This window comes from Colias croceus, chromosome 26 (genome assembly GCF_905220415.1).
Source record: "Colias croceus chromosome 26, ilColCroc2.1".
Taxonomy (NCBI): Eukaryota; Metazoa; Arthropoda; class Insecta; order Lepidoptera; family Pieridae; genus Colias; species Colias croceus.
The window spans coordinates 537,154-552,228 of record NC_059562.1 but is presented as its reverse complement, the minus strand read 5'-3'; the positions used below and the strand labels follow the sequence as shown (position 1 = coordinate 552,228).

At 33.7% G+C, this 15,075-nt stretch overlaps 2 protein-coding genes across 4 annotated transcripts in view; both read right to left on the bottom strand.

Annotated features, from left to right (window-relative positions):
* Positions 1–7,694, bottom strand: part of LOC123703493 (plasma membrane calcium-transporting ATPase 3) — a 133,622-nt gene extending 125,928 nt beyond the window's left edge. Inside the window, exon 1 of one of the 2 annotated variants that reach the window (XM_045651509.1) lies at positions 7,402–7,694. The gene's annotated coding sequence lies outside the window, so the exon portion shown is untranslated. The remainder of the gene's footprint in view (positions 1–7,401) is intronic. The other variant, XM_045651510.1, reaches the window with a different exon arrangement.
* A 3,313-nt stretch (positions 7,695–11,007) lies between these two features.
* LOC123703420 (solute carrier family 41 member 2-like) overlaps positions 11,008–15,075 on the bottom strand; it is an 80,267-nt gene continuing 76,199 nt past the window's right edge. For both annotated transcript variants that reach the window (XM_045651402.1, XM_045651401.1), the window contains 3 exons: positions 14,749–14,954; positions 13,719–13,867; positions 11,008–12,775 (listed from right to left, as the gene is read on the bottom strand). In XM_045651402.1, the coding sequence (XP_045507358.1) occupies positions 12,578–12,775; positions 13,719–13,867; positions 14,749–14,954 (553 nt within the window). In that variant the 3' untranslated portion in view covers positions 11,008–12,577. The remainder of the gene's footprint in view (positions 12,776–13,718; positions 13,868–14,748; positions 14,955–15,075) is intronic.

Sequence of the window (15,075 nt, the reverse complement as noted above, 5' to 3'; positions counted from 1 at the left end):
TGAGAAATAACTGAGTTATCGATGATCAAGCCAAAAAAATATCCGCTATGAATTGAGGAATTTCATTGTATTTTTTACGAACTTATTTAAAAAAAAAAGCATGACATAAATATGTAGGAGAATATTTTTGAGATTTTTTGAATAAAATAATTGAAATTGATAAATCATCCATTTTCTTCATTACCTACTTATTGTTATATAATCGCGTTTATTTAAAAGTTATTGCCTGCAACAAATTTTCTAAAAAAAACGTAACGCCTACAAAACTAAAAATTTTGCATTCGTTCCAAAGCACTACAAAGATTTAGACATTCCAACTACCCAGAAAATGTACAATTTGACATAAATGTAATTTTTATTGCGCATATAGTCCAGATTCATCCCGCCTGACCGGCGTCTTGCCGACCTTGACTCTATGGCATTAACAGCATCCTTGACATGAGATTCCTTTTATTCTCCCTCCGTAGCCGAGTTCGTGGCGTGGAAACTGATTATTCACGATGTTAATGTTTTAAAAGGGTTTGTTTTTTAAGAAAACTTGTGATAGAAGCTACGTAAAGATGGAAGATATTTTTTAAAGTTTATGGTTTGCAACTCGAAAAACATGCTATGAATTGATAACCTTAATCATTTTAAGGCCTTTCTTAAAAATGAAAATGGCAAAAGCTTCGTTAGTAGTTTCAGAAAATGGTATGGGATATATGGTGGACATAATCATTTAACAATTTAGTAAGTTTGTAGAAGCTCAAATAAAATGTATCTTTGCTTTAATATGAAATACTAAATATCTCTGATTATATTTTGTACTCTATACCTATTCCTAGACAATATCTAGGTACTCATTTGTCTGGTCCAATAATGAAACATATATCAAAAACACCCTCAATATTTACGGGAATCAAACCCACAACTTCTCAGTTACAATAATAGACTAACTGATCAATAATTGAAAATTGTTTATTTCTTTTGGCCACGCCACGACGCTTGGCAGATATTCAATGACGTCCACTACCAAACAACGTTGGTCTGTGAAACGTCACAATGGCTTGTAATTTGCCAACAGAGGGGAGGTCAAGTTATATCGGTTGTATGGTCGTATCAAAATTATTCAGTCATGTCGTAGAATCGTCATAATTTGTGAAAGGTTTTGTCATGTCTATTTGAAAATAATAACTTTATGATTTGTTTTTTAATATTAACATAATAATAAGATATATCAGTCTGGTGATCATGTTCTTTATTTTATTCTCTTTGTTATTTTATGTATGTAGGTAAATATTAGTCGTATACAACGTAAGAAATATAAAGCATTTGTAGTTGAGTATTTTGGACCATAAACTATGACAATTTTATATCTATTTTTAGATAGCCTATTTAGGTAACGATTGAAATCAAGCAACAAATCAAAAGTTAAATTTACTCCTTTAAAATATTACATCTGAGCTGTTTAAGGCTGGTTGCAGAGCTTGACCGACCATCAGTGCGTACCGTCGCGTCGGTCCTGACGATACGCATCAACAATTGTATGACTATGACATACGCATGACAAAACGCGTGCGTATAGTCGATCTAGCTATGAACGGTTTTATGAATTTCCATACATATGACAAGCGCAACTGACGTACGCACTGATGGTCGGTCAAGCTTTGCAACCAGCCACAGAACAGTAAGTTCTTACTGTTCTGTGCAACCAGCCTTACGGGTTTAATTGCAATGCCTTGTCATTTTATCTCATAACTCGAGCAGCGTCAGTATTCTCTATCAGCAGCGTTAACGCATAATTTTATAATGAATTATTAAAACATTTTATTCAAAATAAAACTATAATTCCAAACATTGATTTAAAAACAAACGAGCCATGAATAACGCGCTAAAATCCTTTAAATATATAATTCAAGATGACGTGTCATTCGCTTCCAATCACCTTCTGAAAGGTTTAAAAACAGCTTACGGAAGCCATATTTAAATCTTGGTCAGGGGTTCGCACATTGTAATAGTGTTACTATACATTATACTACAAGCCCGCCCCTGCTTTACACGGATTGGAGAATGTTAATCCTAACTCTAGGTAATTCTATTCACGTGCTAAATTTTAAGAAACTGTTGATACGTTTTTGCGCGGACTCAAACTCAAACATTTATTCATTCACACTTCTTTAAGAAGTATTTTAAAAATCCTCAAAACATATTATCTAGATTTACCATTTCCTACCAAAGAACATAATATATTGGATATACCAATATTCCTAAACCGTACCGCAAACAAAAACATATAATCGATTTTCTTTAGCTTTAGCAGCAGAAAATCTCATTTAAAAAAGCGTAATATTATGACATTGTGTTTGATTTCTTGATTATAATGGTTGTAAATTTGTAAATGTGTAATTCCGCTGTCTGTTTATACGTCTCTAACAGGGCTGTATAGCTACGTAAGACCAGCATTTCGTCTGTATATATTTTAATCTAACCTGTGGCACAAAAAAAATGTAGAAAAATAAAAGATTCAAGATAAAGAAAGAAGGAAATATAAAAGTATAGAGGCATTTAAAGTTTATTTATTAACAGATAAAAAAAGGTTAAACATTATCTAAAATTTGCATTTCAAATCAGTTATCAACCATACCGATAAAATTATATGAAACAAAACATTTAATATTCCGTTTTGCGTAAACGTCACATCATCAAAATGGATGTCAAAAGAAAAAGTTTTGAAACATATCCAAGTGTCAGCCCTAACTCAAAATGTGGGCGTGTGTCAGCCCTAGCCGCGCATTTATGTGGCAGGAAACGGCACGCGCTAATCCCGCAATTGCCCGCTTCCGGGCGCGGCGCGACACGTCCATGTGTCCATTGTTGGTGACGTCACGGCACGAGATTTTCACATTTTTTATGACAGATAATACCAGAAATATTGTGAGAAGATTGACACTACGACGATACGACTTGGCCACTTGTCCATTTTTTATGATATTTTTTTTGAAAATTATTATACTGCATGGTCAGTGGTGTCGTAAAAAATATGTAAATGAATGGTCGATTACTGCGCGAATTGTCTATGTTCTGGAATTATAGTTCATAAGTTTTAATAGAGCTACACATCGATGAGCAAGCTCTGATATTAAATTTTCAATAACCTATTAAATTGGACTTGAAATGAATTGAAAATGTTCATAGTAACAGATTAATTTCACACAATACAACTTAAAAGCTTATTGATGACGCATGCAAGCATGACGCTCACTAGGTTAAGTAAATTTTTGAGCATGAGTTCGAGTACTGTATTCACGTATTCTGTTATTGTTATTCAACTTGGTCCTCAACACCTTGTTAGGTGGGTGGGGCGTGGTCCTTGATAACATTAGAAAAAAGCTAAAAAAGACGTGCGTGAATCGAAAATATTTTTGTTTATTTGCATTTTGTTAAGAGCCACTTTTCCAATTTGAGAAAGAAAATCGATAAAATCGAAATTTAATATAATCGTATTCAACTGAAAACAACGCTGAAATCAATATATTCGTCGGAAAGTACCGAATATAAGAAAAATTAGTTTTAAGTAGTGCATCTCTACACAGTTACAACTTACAATCTATTTCATAAAATATAGTCTATGGAAAACTACTAAAATGTGCTCCAAATATTTACACATTACAATAACATATTTAGTACATAACTGCGACCTAGCTCGCCTTATGTCTAGACAAGACTTATCTAGACCTCAAGATAATAATATTCAACACAATGGAAACGCATTAAACACAGAACGGTTTGCGTGTTCAGAATAGTGCACGAGTGACAGCATTGTGGTCAGGGCACACGTTGGAGTCATGCGACTGGTCGCGCGACTCACGCGACTGTCGTGCGACTGTCGTACGACTTTTATCCTGATCCTAAAATTGAACAAAGTAATGAATTAAAATATTATTGAGGTATGAAATTATCAAATAATTCACAATTATGTAACAACTTATTTTACGAAAAAGAGAAAAATTATTGTGTATGTGATTTATATTTTTAAAGGTATTTAAAAATGGGCTCTCTAGAAATAAAAAAGAAGAAATAAAACGAAGGATTGAAAATTGAGAGTGATCGATTTTTTTATTTCAGCTTTGATTTTGAGTCAGAGTGCAGGGAGCGCCCGGTTATAGAATATATGCTTCCATCTGTTATGAAATTTTAAATAGATTAAATCATTTATTTATTAATAATATGGTACTATTTTTTATCACGAGGTTTGCGATATGAATTCCTTTTTGATTTAGAACACAGTTAACATATTATTAAGTATGATTCATGTTTGTATTTGAACATGTTGTGCTTGTTTTTTTTATATAGAGCCACAAATAAATAAATGCATAAAAGTAAATAAATTGTTTTATTCTCTATCCATTTATAGGAACAGGAAATAGCACTATCAACTTATTTTACATTTCACTTTAATGACTGATTTCCAAGAAACCGCAAGATTTTTTTATTAATAGATTTTTTTATTAATAAATTTTAAATTTTCACAATATTTTTTTAAACAATTCATCAATCCTAAGCACTATAGATATAAGGAGGTAAAAACTAAAATCCATCTCCGACCTGCGGCTGGCTTTCAGCCAAACACACGAATAGACACGACATGACACTTCGGTTTTTATCGACTCCACTAATATGTACCAATCTTAGTATTTATCGATAAATGTTAGAGCAACACATTTATATATTAATTTTATAACCCACTAATGTTCTATAAACAAACAAAACGCTACACAAAAAGAAAACAAAATGTTGTAAACCTCGTATCGAAAAGTAGGTCATATTTAATTTTTAATTAAATTAATGACCTGCTCCGACCTTCATGTAGAAGCCTAGAAATCTAGACTAGATTCAGTATTGTAGTCGTTTATTGTTAGTTGACCAGTTTAGTTAGACCCCCACCCAGTTAACATTTGTTCGTACAACGGGGTCTGTTGTATGACAGGGTTCCATGTTCACGGCTCTAGTTATACTGGTTGTTGATTTTAATAGAATGCTATCTCGTAAACGCCTGTATCGGAGTGTTAAGGCGCGTGTACAATATTAAAATGCACTACTTTATAGGGTTATTTTGAAAATTAAATTTTGCACATTTATTTTGATTAAGTACGTTTTAAACTGGAAAAAGGAGGAAATACTTACACATTTTTAAGGTTATATTAAATATTATATATAATATTTTTTACTATTTAGTAAAATATTATCATTTAGATCAGAATTCGGTCTAAACTGTTCTTACTGTTCTGTGGTCTAAACAAACACTATGACTACTATTACCTACTTACTACCATTAACTTCTATTAATTATTACTGAATTAAAATTCTTATCGTCACTATTTTCTATTCCAATAATTATAAAGACAATTATTCGTATTTTCCCTTTCTTCTCATATATCTTGTATTTGATAAAAGGAATTCAAAATGTAGTAACTGCCTAAGTCATGACCTCTGACATTTCGTGGCTGTCGGGTCAACAGCCAACCCTCCAGTAAAATGTTATGTAAACCTACAATACAGTTTTATACTTTCAAACTTTTTCTTTTTAACTCATATTTTTGGAGATTTATAACTAAGTTATCTTGTTATGGAAATAGGTCATTCATAAATGCTAATACTTCTATTAATGTAGCTAATTCTATTTTGTATTTCTTATTTCTTATTTATTTATATTACCGAAATTTCCTAGATATTTAATTTATATTAAGTTATCTTGTTATAAAAATAGGTCATTCAAAGTTGGACTTTTCCATTATTCATACCGCGTTACATTTATGCGCTTGAAGTGCTGATTATATTTTGATGAATTTTGGAATTAGGACAGCGGGGAACTTATTAAGGCTATTATAATTTGTCGAGAAAAAACACTTGAAACTTGTGTGGTTAATAAAAATAAGCATGGAGTGAAGAAAAGGCTTGGGGATATGAATCTTATCTACGTTAATATTTCTAGAAATCTAGAGCTAAACAAATAAAGATGGACTTTGAATGTAGTTGGAATTTGGATCGGGGGAATTAAGGAATTAAGGGTTTTCATTTTCAAAGTTTCTCAGCATTAATCGATCCTAATTATGAGGGTGTGGTTACTTTCTGCTTTCCTCGGATCGTGCCTTAAATCTTTATTATTATTATAATTTATGTGCATACAAAACGAGTTGATTTGTTGGACTGAAAAATATTAAAATCAGCTATTTTCTGCTGTAGCTACACCGTACTCTGTAGTCCTAAGTTCTGCTTTCGATAGTTTTTAAAGGTTAGTTTATTCAAGATTTTTATACTTATCATCAATAGGTGGTAGTAGGTTTCTGTGTTTTCCCTTTTTGTATATCTTTGTTTCTATTCCTGTTTTTATTATTGTTTTTTGAAAAATATTGTACACATTTTTTTATTATCAAGTCTTAATATGGAAATTCTTTTTGATGATTTATGAAAAATTAAAACAACTAATGTATGTAGAGTTAGTCATTTTATTTTTGCAAATAAATAACTTTTGCCTTTATTTTGCTTTTCTTTCTTAATAAAGTGGCGAAATTGTAATTATTCTCAACCATTGAAGACAGACGAAGTTGTACAGTATTAATTCTCTAGCCTTGGTCATCTTTAATGCGGTCAGTTTTATGAAAACGTTCGCCGTTGTAAATAATAATATGAATTAAATATAGTTCATGTATATTATTTCTAAAAAAATATATTGATTTAACTACGTTGTCTTGATATATGTAAAAAGGTAAGTACTGCGAATATAATATAATATAAATGCGAGTGCTTTTATTTTTTCTCAATTCCTGTAAGTATGTTTTATGAATATTAGGTAATATTAATTATGTAGAGTTTGAGTCAGGTTCAAGATATTATGTGATATTATATGAATGTGGTTTCGTTTGTGTAATAACAAGCAGGTTAGATAAAAGACTAAATTTCATAATAATGCTTTATTAACTGTTTCATTGAAAAGCCAGCCTGGCCCCGACAAGGCACGCCCCATCACCAGACTTGACTCAGGTTAAAGGAAGAAAATAACTCAGTGATTGTCATGAACAATAGTCTAATTGAATCGCTAGGCCAAATAGTGAGGTTACAGTATGTCAGAATCAAGGATACTTTAAAAATATCCATTCTACTTTACGCTACGAGTCACAGCCAATAGACCGCTAGCGACATCTCTCGGAAATTTTCCAACAACATTCCTGAACTAAATTTACACCTAGGCCATGAAAATATTGACTTATAATCGTGTTTTCAATGAGCTTTCTGTTTGGTATATCTGGTGTGTGGCTGTAATGCGTTATCGAAGTGGAGCTGCGGGAGCGGAGTCAGCTGCGGGCGAGCAATGCGGGTCCCTGAAAGGCGGCGATTAGCTAGCTCGATTTAAATATATCTTACATAAACTGTTGTCACAGACACTCCCAACGGTGGTATCGATCGAACGGACCCCAAATCAATCCACAGTTACATAACTGCCCGCCATGCGAATACCGCCCGTAAGCTAAAGAGGTAACATGCACAATGACTATTTCGGAGTTGCGCCGGCGGCGTCGCAACCTTGAATCGAGAACGCACCTTTAATTTTAGCCGGATAACCTAGATACGGGAACCATTTCGAGCGCGATCGATATTCGCATGCGCGGCTGGTCGGGGCGTGTGGGCTTGTCCCCGGTTCGCGAGGTACTGACGGCTGCGAGCGGGCGCCGCCGCCGCGCAGGCGCGCTGCCGCCCCATTGATCCGAGAACAGGTGTTGGCAGGATCTGCTGACAAGGCCTGCTGCTCAGCCAACTCGGCTGAACTGCCCCGTATCGGCTAGCTGCTGTACAGGCTCCCAGGTTAGCTTGTTCAAGATCTAGGGTTAGTTGTGCCTAGACACAATCTGTGACTAAAGAATAGTGCACTTGTATGTGGGTTATTCCTGTTATAAGTTGTCACAGTTTCAAAGGATGTTTGTAAAAGTTTAATATCTAACTCTATCTCTTCTTGGATACCATCTTCTGTTCTATTTGGCTAGTAGTATTAACCTTTGTCATAGGAAGAGAGGTCCTAGTTTGATTTCTGTGAACAATAATGATTAAAATCCAAGAGATGAAAAACATTCTTAGATTCAGTATACCTTATGTGATAAAGCTCTTATTCAACTTATGTTTATATGTGTGAAAGCTTGATTAAAGGTAAAATTTGTTCCGGAAGCAGGCATTTGAATGCTAAAGCCAACACTAACATAATATAATTCAAATACACAGCGCCATCTAGTTTGTAGCTGGTAAATTAGGAAAATTAAGTAGAGTTTGGAGGATAGAGTCGTGTACATTGTTCATAGAAATATTTTTGAGTTGAGTTGTAATACAATGTATATAATATTATGTTTATAAGAAATAAACTGTAGATAAATTGATTTCAAGATTTATAAAGTAAATGTTGTAAAATAAAGTAAATGATTTATAAAAAAAGCAAGTCTGTTTTAGGTGTTTTCCATTTGTGTAACTGTATAAAAGTTATAAAGAAAAATTCTAATCAGATTATTTTCGTGGGTTATGTAATTAATAATTATGTTACGTTGGGTCCTACCTAGTATGTTATTTCTTACAGTGACTGCGTGGAAAAAGTAAAAGATTTATTTTTTAGTCAATGCCACTGGCAACACGTCTTAGGGCCGATTTTTCAATGCTTGGATAAAACTTATCAGTCCAATAAAGTATTACACGATAATATTAAAATGTCACGTAAACTTTCAAATACGGGCAATTAGAATACTTTTTTAAAATGGTAGTTTTATATACATTATTCGACGAATAAGTTTTATCCAAGCATTGAAAAATCGGCGCTTAAATAAATAGAATATTGCAAAGTCCAAAAAAAAGCGTACTAACTCAGGCCCCGGAACCACAGACACAATAGAAAATCTATTGTGTCTGGGACCGATCGGGCCGCTTGGGGCTCAATGGGTTAAACCAAGGGTTAAACAGAAGTTTTCATTTACGCAAACAGTAATACAATATCTTTAGTAATAAGTAATAACAAACAACATAACATAATTTGAGAGGCATTATTTTTTCTTGGTAATTTAAAAATTACATATAATTTAATGCGAAAAAAATGCTGCGTCAGTGAACTCTACAGAAAGATTAATGGTTTTTTAACCGACGTTATAAATACGTCACCTACCGGCACCATTAATTTTGCAGTTTTTGTTAATCTGCCTCTGCGGTACAGTGGTTGATGTTTAGAATTCTATTCGAATTATAAAATAACTTTTAAATGTCAGGCGGTTTTATTCGATAAATAATAACAATCTATAAAATAAGTTTTAACACTTATTTCTGGTTGTAAGTATTTCTAGAAAATATATCATATTCTGTAAAATTTATTTGTAATTTGTAAAAGTAGTTATTACTATATTAAATATGACTCCATTTGTGAAAGTATTAAGAACAATAAACATTTATTATTGTATGAGTACCTAGTTTTATTTCTTAATCATTATTATTTTATTCTTATAAGAAGTAATTAATTTTCATTATGATGATTATCGGTATATAGTAAAAAACGAACCGATCTGTTTAATCGGTTCATTTTTTACCGGATATACCTAGGTAGGTACTAGCTACTACCTACCTGAATGTGATTATAGTAGTCTTTCAAGTCATTTAAACTTTAAACACTTGTTTTGGATAAAAATATACTTATACATATAGGTATAGAGGGAATCACGTATCTACATAGGTTAATTTTCATTGCGAAATCTAGATTATTTTTATTATAACCTAGCAAACCCGGCGAACTCCGTTTCGCCACCAGATGTCTTCGTTTTATGTGATATTTCATTTTTTCCAGCTTTTCTGTAGATAATTTTTCCCGAATTTTCTCTACTATAAACCTCACGGAGCCCGAGACCTTTCCAACGAATGCAAAACCGTGGAAAACGGTTCGTGCGTTCTGGAGTTATAGCGTCAGGAAGGAAAACCCGACTTATTTTTATATATAGTAAAAGATTACCCTTATGATACGTATACTGATTGTGTGTAAGCCTATGTCATTTCTAATTTATTGTAAGCTGAGATTGTAATGATGAAACTAAACTATGAATTATTTTATGTCTAAGGCCGCCTGTCCACCTGCAAGAAAACAGACTGTTGGACATTTCTCGCGTAAGTTTTCTTGCAGGTGAACAGGCGGCCTAAGTAAATTTACTGTCACAAGATCTAGTCAATTATTTTACAATCAAAGTTGAAAAACTTATGTGCTCTATACGCAGTTTACATTTGAAAAAAGTAGCGTGTTAAAAATAGTTACTTGCTGAAACAATCTACAATAATGACAGCTCATTTACCACAGATTACACAAACTTGCCTACAAACTAAAGTAAATAGTATTCTTTATCTATATTAAAAAGGTAGATATATAATAGTTCAGGATACATCGCCCATTTTTGCAAGTGACTACTATCAAGCTAATTTTCCGTTTGTAGCTTTATTTTGATGAGACGCCCAATAATTTCGTGTACGAAAGTCTCGATTGTGGTAGCTAACAGAGATAACAAGGATAAAAAAATTTTATTTGATGGTTCTCAAATATTTACTACTAACTGAATGAATTTTTTTTGTTCAATCTCAAGATAATTACCTAAATTATTCGAAAAAATATTTGTCCTACAAAATCTATGGTTTGTTCAAAGAGTCCCCCTTTCCAAAGTGTATCGATAACGAGGTCATCATAAATGATTACTAACAAGCTGATTTTTTTGTTTTCACTTAGTTAATGTTTATATAATTCAACAGACATATTGTCCTACAAATTGCGTAATAAATATTTGAGAACCATCAAATCAAAAAATTTTATCCTTGTTATCTCTGTTAGCTACCACAATCGAAAGTTTCGTACACGAAATTATTCGGTGTCTCATCAAAATAAAGCTACAAACGGAAAATCAGCTTGATAGTAGTCACTTGCAAAAATGGGCGATGTATCCTGAACTATAAGGTGAAAGAAAACAACCAAAATACGGGAGAAATTTTATTTACTTACAAAACAAATTTGTACATAAACATAATTAATATTAGTTCATAATTTGAGTCTTAACAGATACATAACATTAGCGGTTTCAGTGAAATGGGTACAACAAAATTAAAACGTCCGAATTTATTAAATTTACTATTAAAACCGTCTACAATGTACTAATGGCATTTACCTACAAACTACATAACAATTATAACTATATACAGTTAAAATCTCATTTATCACATCATCCATTCAAAAATATACCTTAAAAACTATAACGTCACACATGTGACGTTTTTCGTCGTAATTTTATATAAGACACCATTTTTTTACTACAATAAACGCCAGTTCAAATGTTTTATTTTAGATCTATCTATTGGACACTAAATTAACGTAACTTTGATTATATACTGCCTAGATAGAGCCTTTTAAACGACCCAACTTGGAGAGTTAATCAGCCAGAAGTTGGCTTATACCATTTTAGTTATTTATTTATCTAGACAGGCAAAATCAAAGCTGTTAATTTAACAACTCAATTATACAGTAATCGGCTAAATTCATTTATCATAAACTTGTTCAGAAACAGAAAATACAAAACAAAAAACTAAAAATTTAGTGTCGTGGAAGTCTTACAAACTATTTGGTTACTAATTTGTTACATCAGAATTTAATTAACTTTACATAAATTTCGTTTAAATAGTAACTGTTTGGAGGTAGCTTGAAACAAATGGGTCCAATATTATAAACACGGTTCGAGATCGCAACTTCATATAAACATCCGCACACACAATTCAACACTTTATGGCTAATTGAATAAGGTATAATTCATGTCGACGGCAATAATTTATCATTAGACACCTTAATACTATCAATTGCATTATTGTACTGTTTGTCTAAACTAATACTATGTAAGAACTAATTACAAGCAACAACACGGTAATCGTTTATACCTTAAGTCGTTATTAATAACATGATATTTTTATTCCCTTAAACATAATACATAATTTACGGAAGAAAGACGAGTGAAGTTATACATTTATAAAAAATTTAATAGCAACGGTTCGTTATTTCCTAATTTGATTTTAGACAGCAAAACACGAAACGAAAAAATAAAATAATGGAATGTAAAATATCAATATGTAATTTCATTAAAAAATATAAGAGAGTCAAATGTAAAAAAATAATAAGGTTCGATTTGTAAAATCCATTAAACAGTCCGCCTCAACAAATACGTTGATCGATCATCAACTTAAACATTGCATTTGATCGCACCAGGCAAATATCACAGACGCAGCTACGAGAGCGGACACCATTTCACAGTCTACGTAAAAAATTTCGGCGCATATTACACAGCGAACGCGGTCCAATCACGACAATTGGCACTATCATAAGTCGATCTAACAATATAAAATATATAATAATACTGTGATGTTATCGCGAGAGACGCTAAGGATCGAAATTCTCGTTAAAACTTTGGTATACAAATACTATTCGGGCTGATCTTTCCGACGTATAATTTCATTTAATCGATCAGTCGGTGTGTAGCGATATCCTGTGGATATAAGTGTCGGTTTAGGTGCCGGCTGGGGGCACGTTGTTGCCGTACTGCAGGCCGAAGATGGAGAGGATGACGAAGGCGAGGCCGAGGAACACGGAGCCGAGCAGGTCGCCGCACGCCGTGAGGTACGGGATCGCCGCGTTGTCCGGGTCCTTCTTGCGCTTCCACATCAAGTGGATCAGGATGTACGCCAGGTACAGGAGTACCATTACCTGGAACAAGATAATAAATTAGTTCTCGATAATTACTACGTAGTATAAAACAAAGTCGCTTTCCACTGTCCGTGCCGTGTAGATAATAATTAAAACTACGCAACGGATTTTGATGCGATTTTTTTAATAGATACAATTGGTTCTCGAGCAAGACAGACAAAGACCACGGCTGGTAAGCTAATTTACTAAAACTGTTTTCATGTAAACAGTTCCGTATTAAAAATAGTTGTAATTAAGTATATCCGTATGACTGTTTCACCGAGCTTCAAGTTAGGTTTGCGTAATTATTAGTTTCGCTTTTCATAATAGAAAGATTGAATTGAGCAATCGTGAAAATTAAAATTGTTATTTTCGTATTATTTTCAATAAATATGGAAAATAATCACACAAATCATGTTTTAAGGAAGTGTAAAGATACATGATTAACAGCGCTTATCAAAAGTAATTATTTTGTAAACGAATTTAAATTAAATGCTATCACCATTTTAATTAGGGTTTATCACTGTGTCACAAAAGTGAAAAACAATTCCACATCATCAATTCACAGTTTGATGCGATTCGATAATATTAAAACGAAGTAAGTTTTTTTCTACCTACCTATTTTTAATTAATTTTCAACATGTCACGAAATTAATGTGTGTATTACTTTATCCTATTATATAAATATGTTTTTGTTAAACTAACTTTTCGCCCGCAGCTTCGCACGCAAAGTTCCCGTTCTCGTTGGATCGGGATACATACTATCTTCCAAGTTAGACATAGAGGGTCTATGTGTGTGCCAAACATGATCAAAATCAGCCTAGCAGTTTTTGCGTGAAAGAATAACAACTAACAATCAAACAAACATGGAAACTTTCGCATTTATAATATTAGTAGGACGACCATTCTACCACTTAATATATAAATATTAGTATCAACTAGATCAAATATAAATGATATTCACCTGTATGACACTACACGCCACGTAGGTGACCCCAAAGGAGACCTGCACGGAGACGAAGCCCTGATACACGAAGTCGGCGACGATCATGAACACGATCTGGCCGCACACAGCCAGCGCTAGCAACATGCGCGCTACCTTCGCCGCGGGAGCTGAAAATTAGATAACAATGAATTGAAAATAAGTTTGAACATAATACAAGTATTAAATTCACTGTTAAGCTATTGCATAGCTTCTATCGCGGGCCTTGAGCGCGGGGACCGAATCGAGAAATTCCGTAACGAAAATACCTCACGCTCCCCACTCCGACGGGCGGAGGTGTGGCTTGAAGGCATAGCATGTAATAGCTCGCGCGGCAGTCCCCGAGTGCCACATGTCTTTTTTTTAATTATATAATTTAGTTTAACAGACAATGTATAGATATATTATGTCTTCTAGAAAAACGATGCTAGACACTACTAAAAGATTACGTGATAACATGATATACAAAAAATTGGCTTGAATTTGTTTTATTTCACTTATTACTGTTTAAATGAAAACAGTGGTAACTGCGCTTTATAATTTAAAAGACAATGATAGATAAGTTTTAAGTGGGGCATTGATTCCTAGAAACATCAAACAAATACTAGACACTATTAAAAGGTTTAGTGCCAACAGGATACAAAAAGTGTTATCTTTTGTTTTATACCTTTGATTTAGTTACATAGAATACTGACTGTGAATTGTTTCAATGTCCTCGTCTATATTGTTTGGAACTCGTGTACTTTTATCCTTCATAAAATTGTTACATTCACCTGTTCCCTTTACGTTACAAGTATGTATTACCTTGTACAGTACCAAACTTAATGGCGGCTCGGAACATCGAACGATCTGATGCGCAGAAAACAATTTTAGATATAAGGGTCGGATACTTGCGCGCTCGTGCATTCGCAGCTAACTTCCGAACCGCCATTAAGTTTGAATCGAACTGTACTCAATGTTACCAACTGTGATGCCTGTGCTGAACCTTAAAATTAAATAAGTAAGTACTGACTGCCATAGAAGAGCGTCCGCCAGGGCCACTCGAGGATGCGCGTGCGCTCGGGCAGCACGCCGGGGATGGCGGTCTGGTGCAGCTGCGTGGCGAGCCGCGACGACTGCACGCACACCAGGTTGCCGCCGATGCCGTTCACGATCGGCTGGAACACCTCGTAGCCCGGGTACCGGTCCACCGCCTGGTCCAGGACTATGCCTCCGATGCTGGATAACGGAGACAAGTTTTAGAATTCGACACGAAATTGCATAAGTTGGACGTAATATTGTCAGAAAATGCATAAGTCAGATGCAATAGATTGTCAAATCTTTGAAATGAATATAGAAG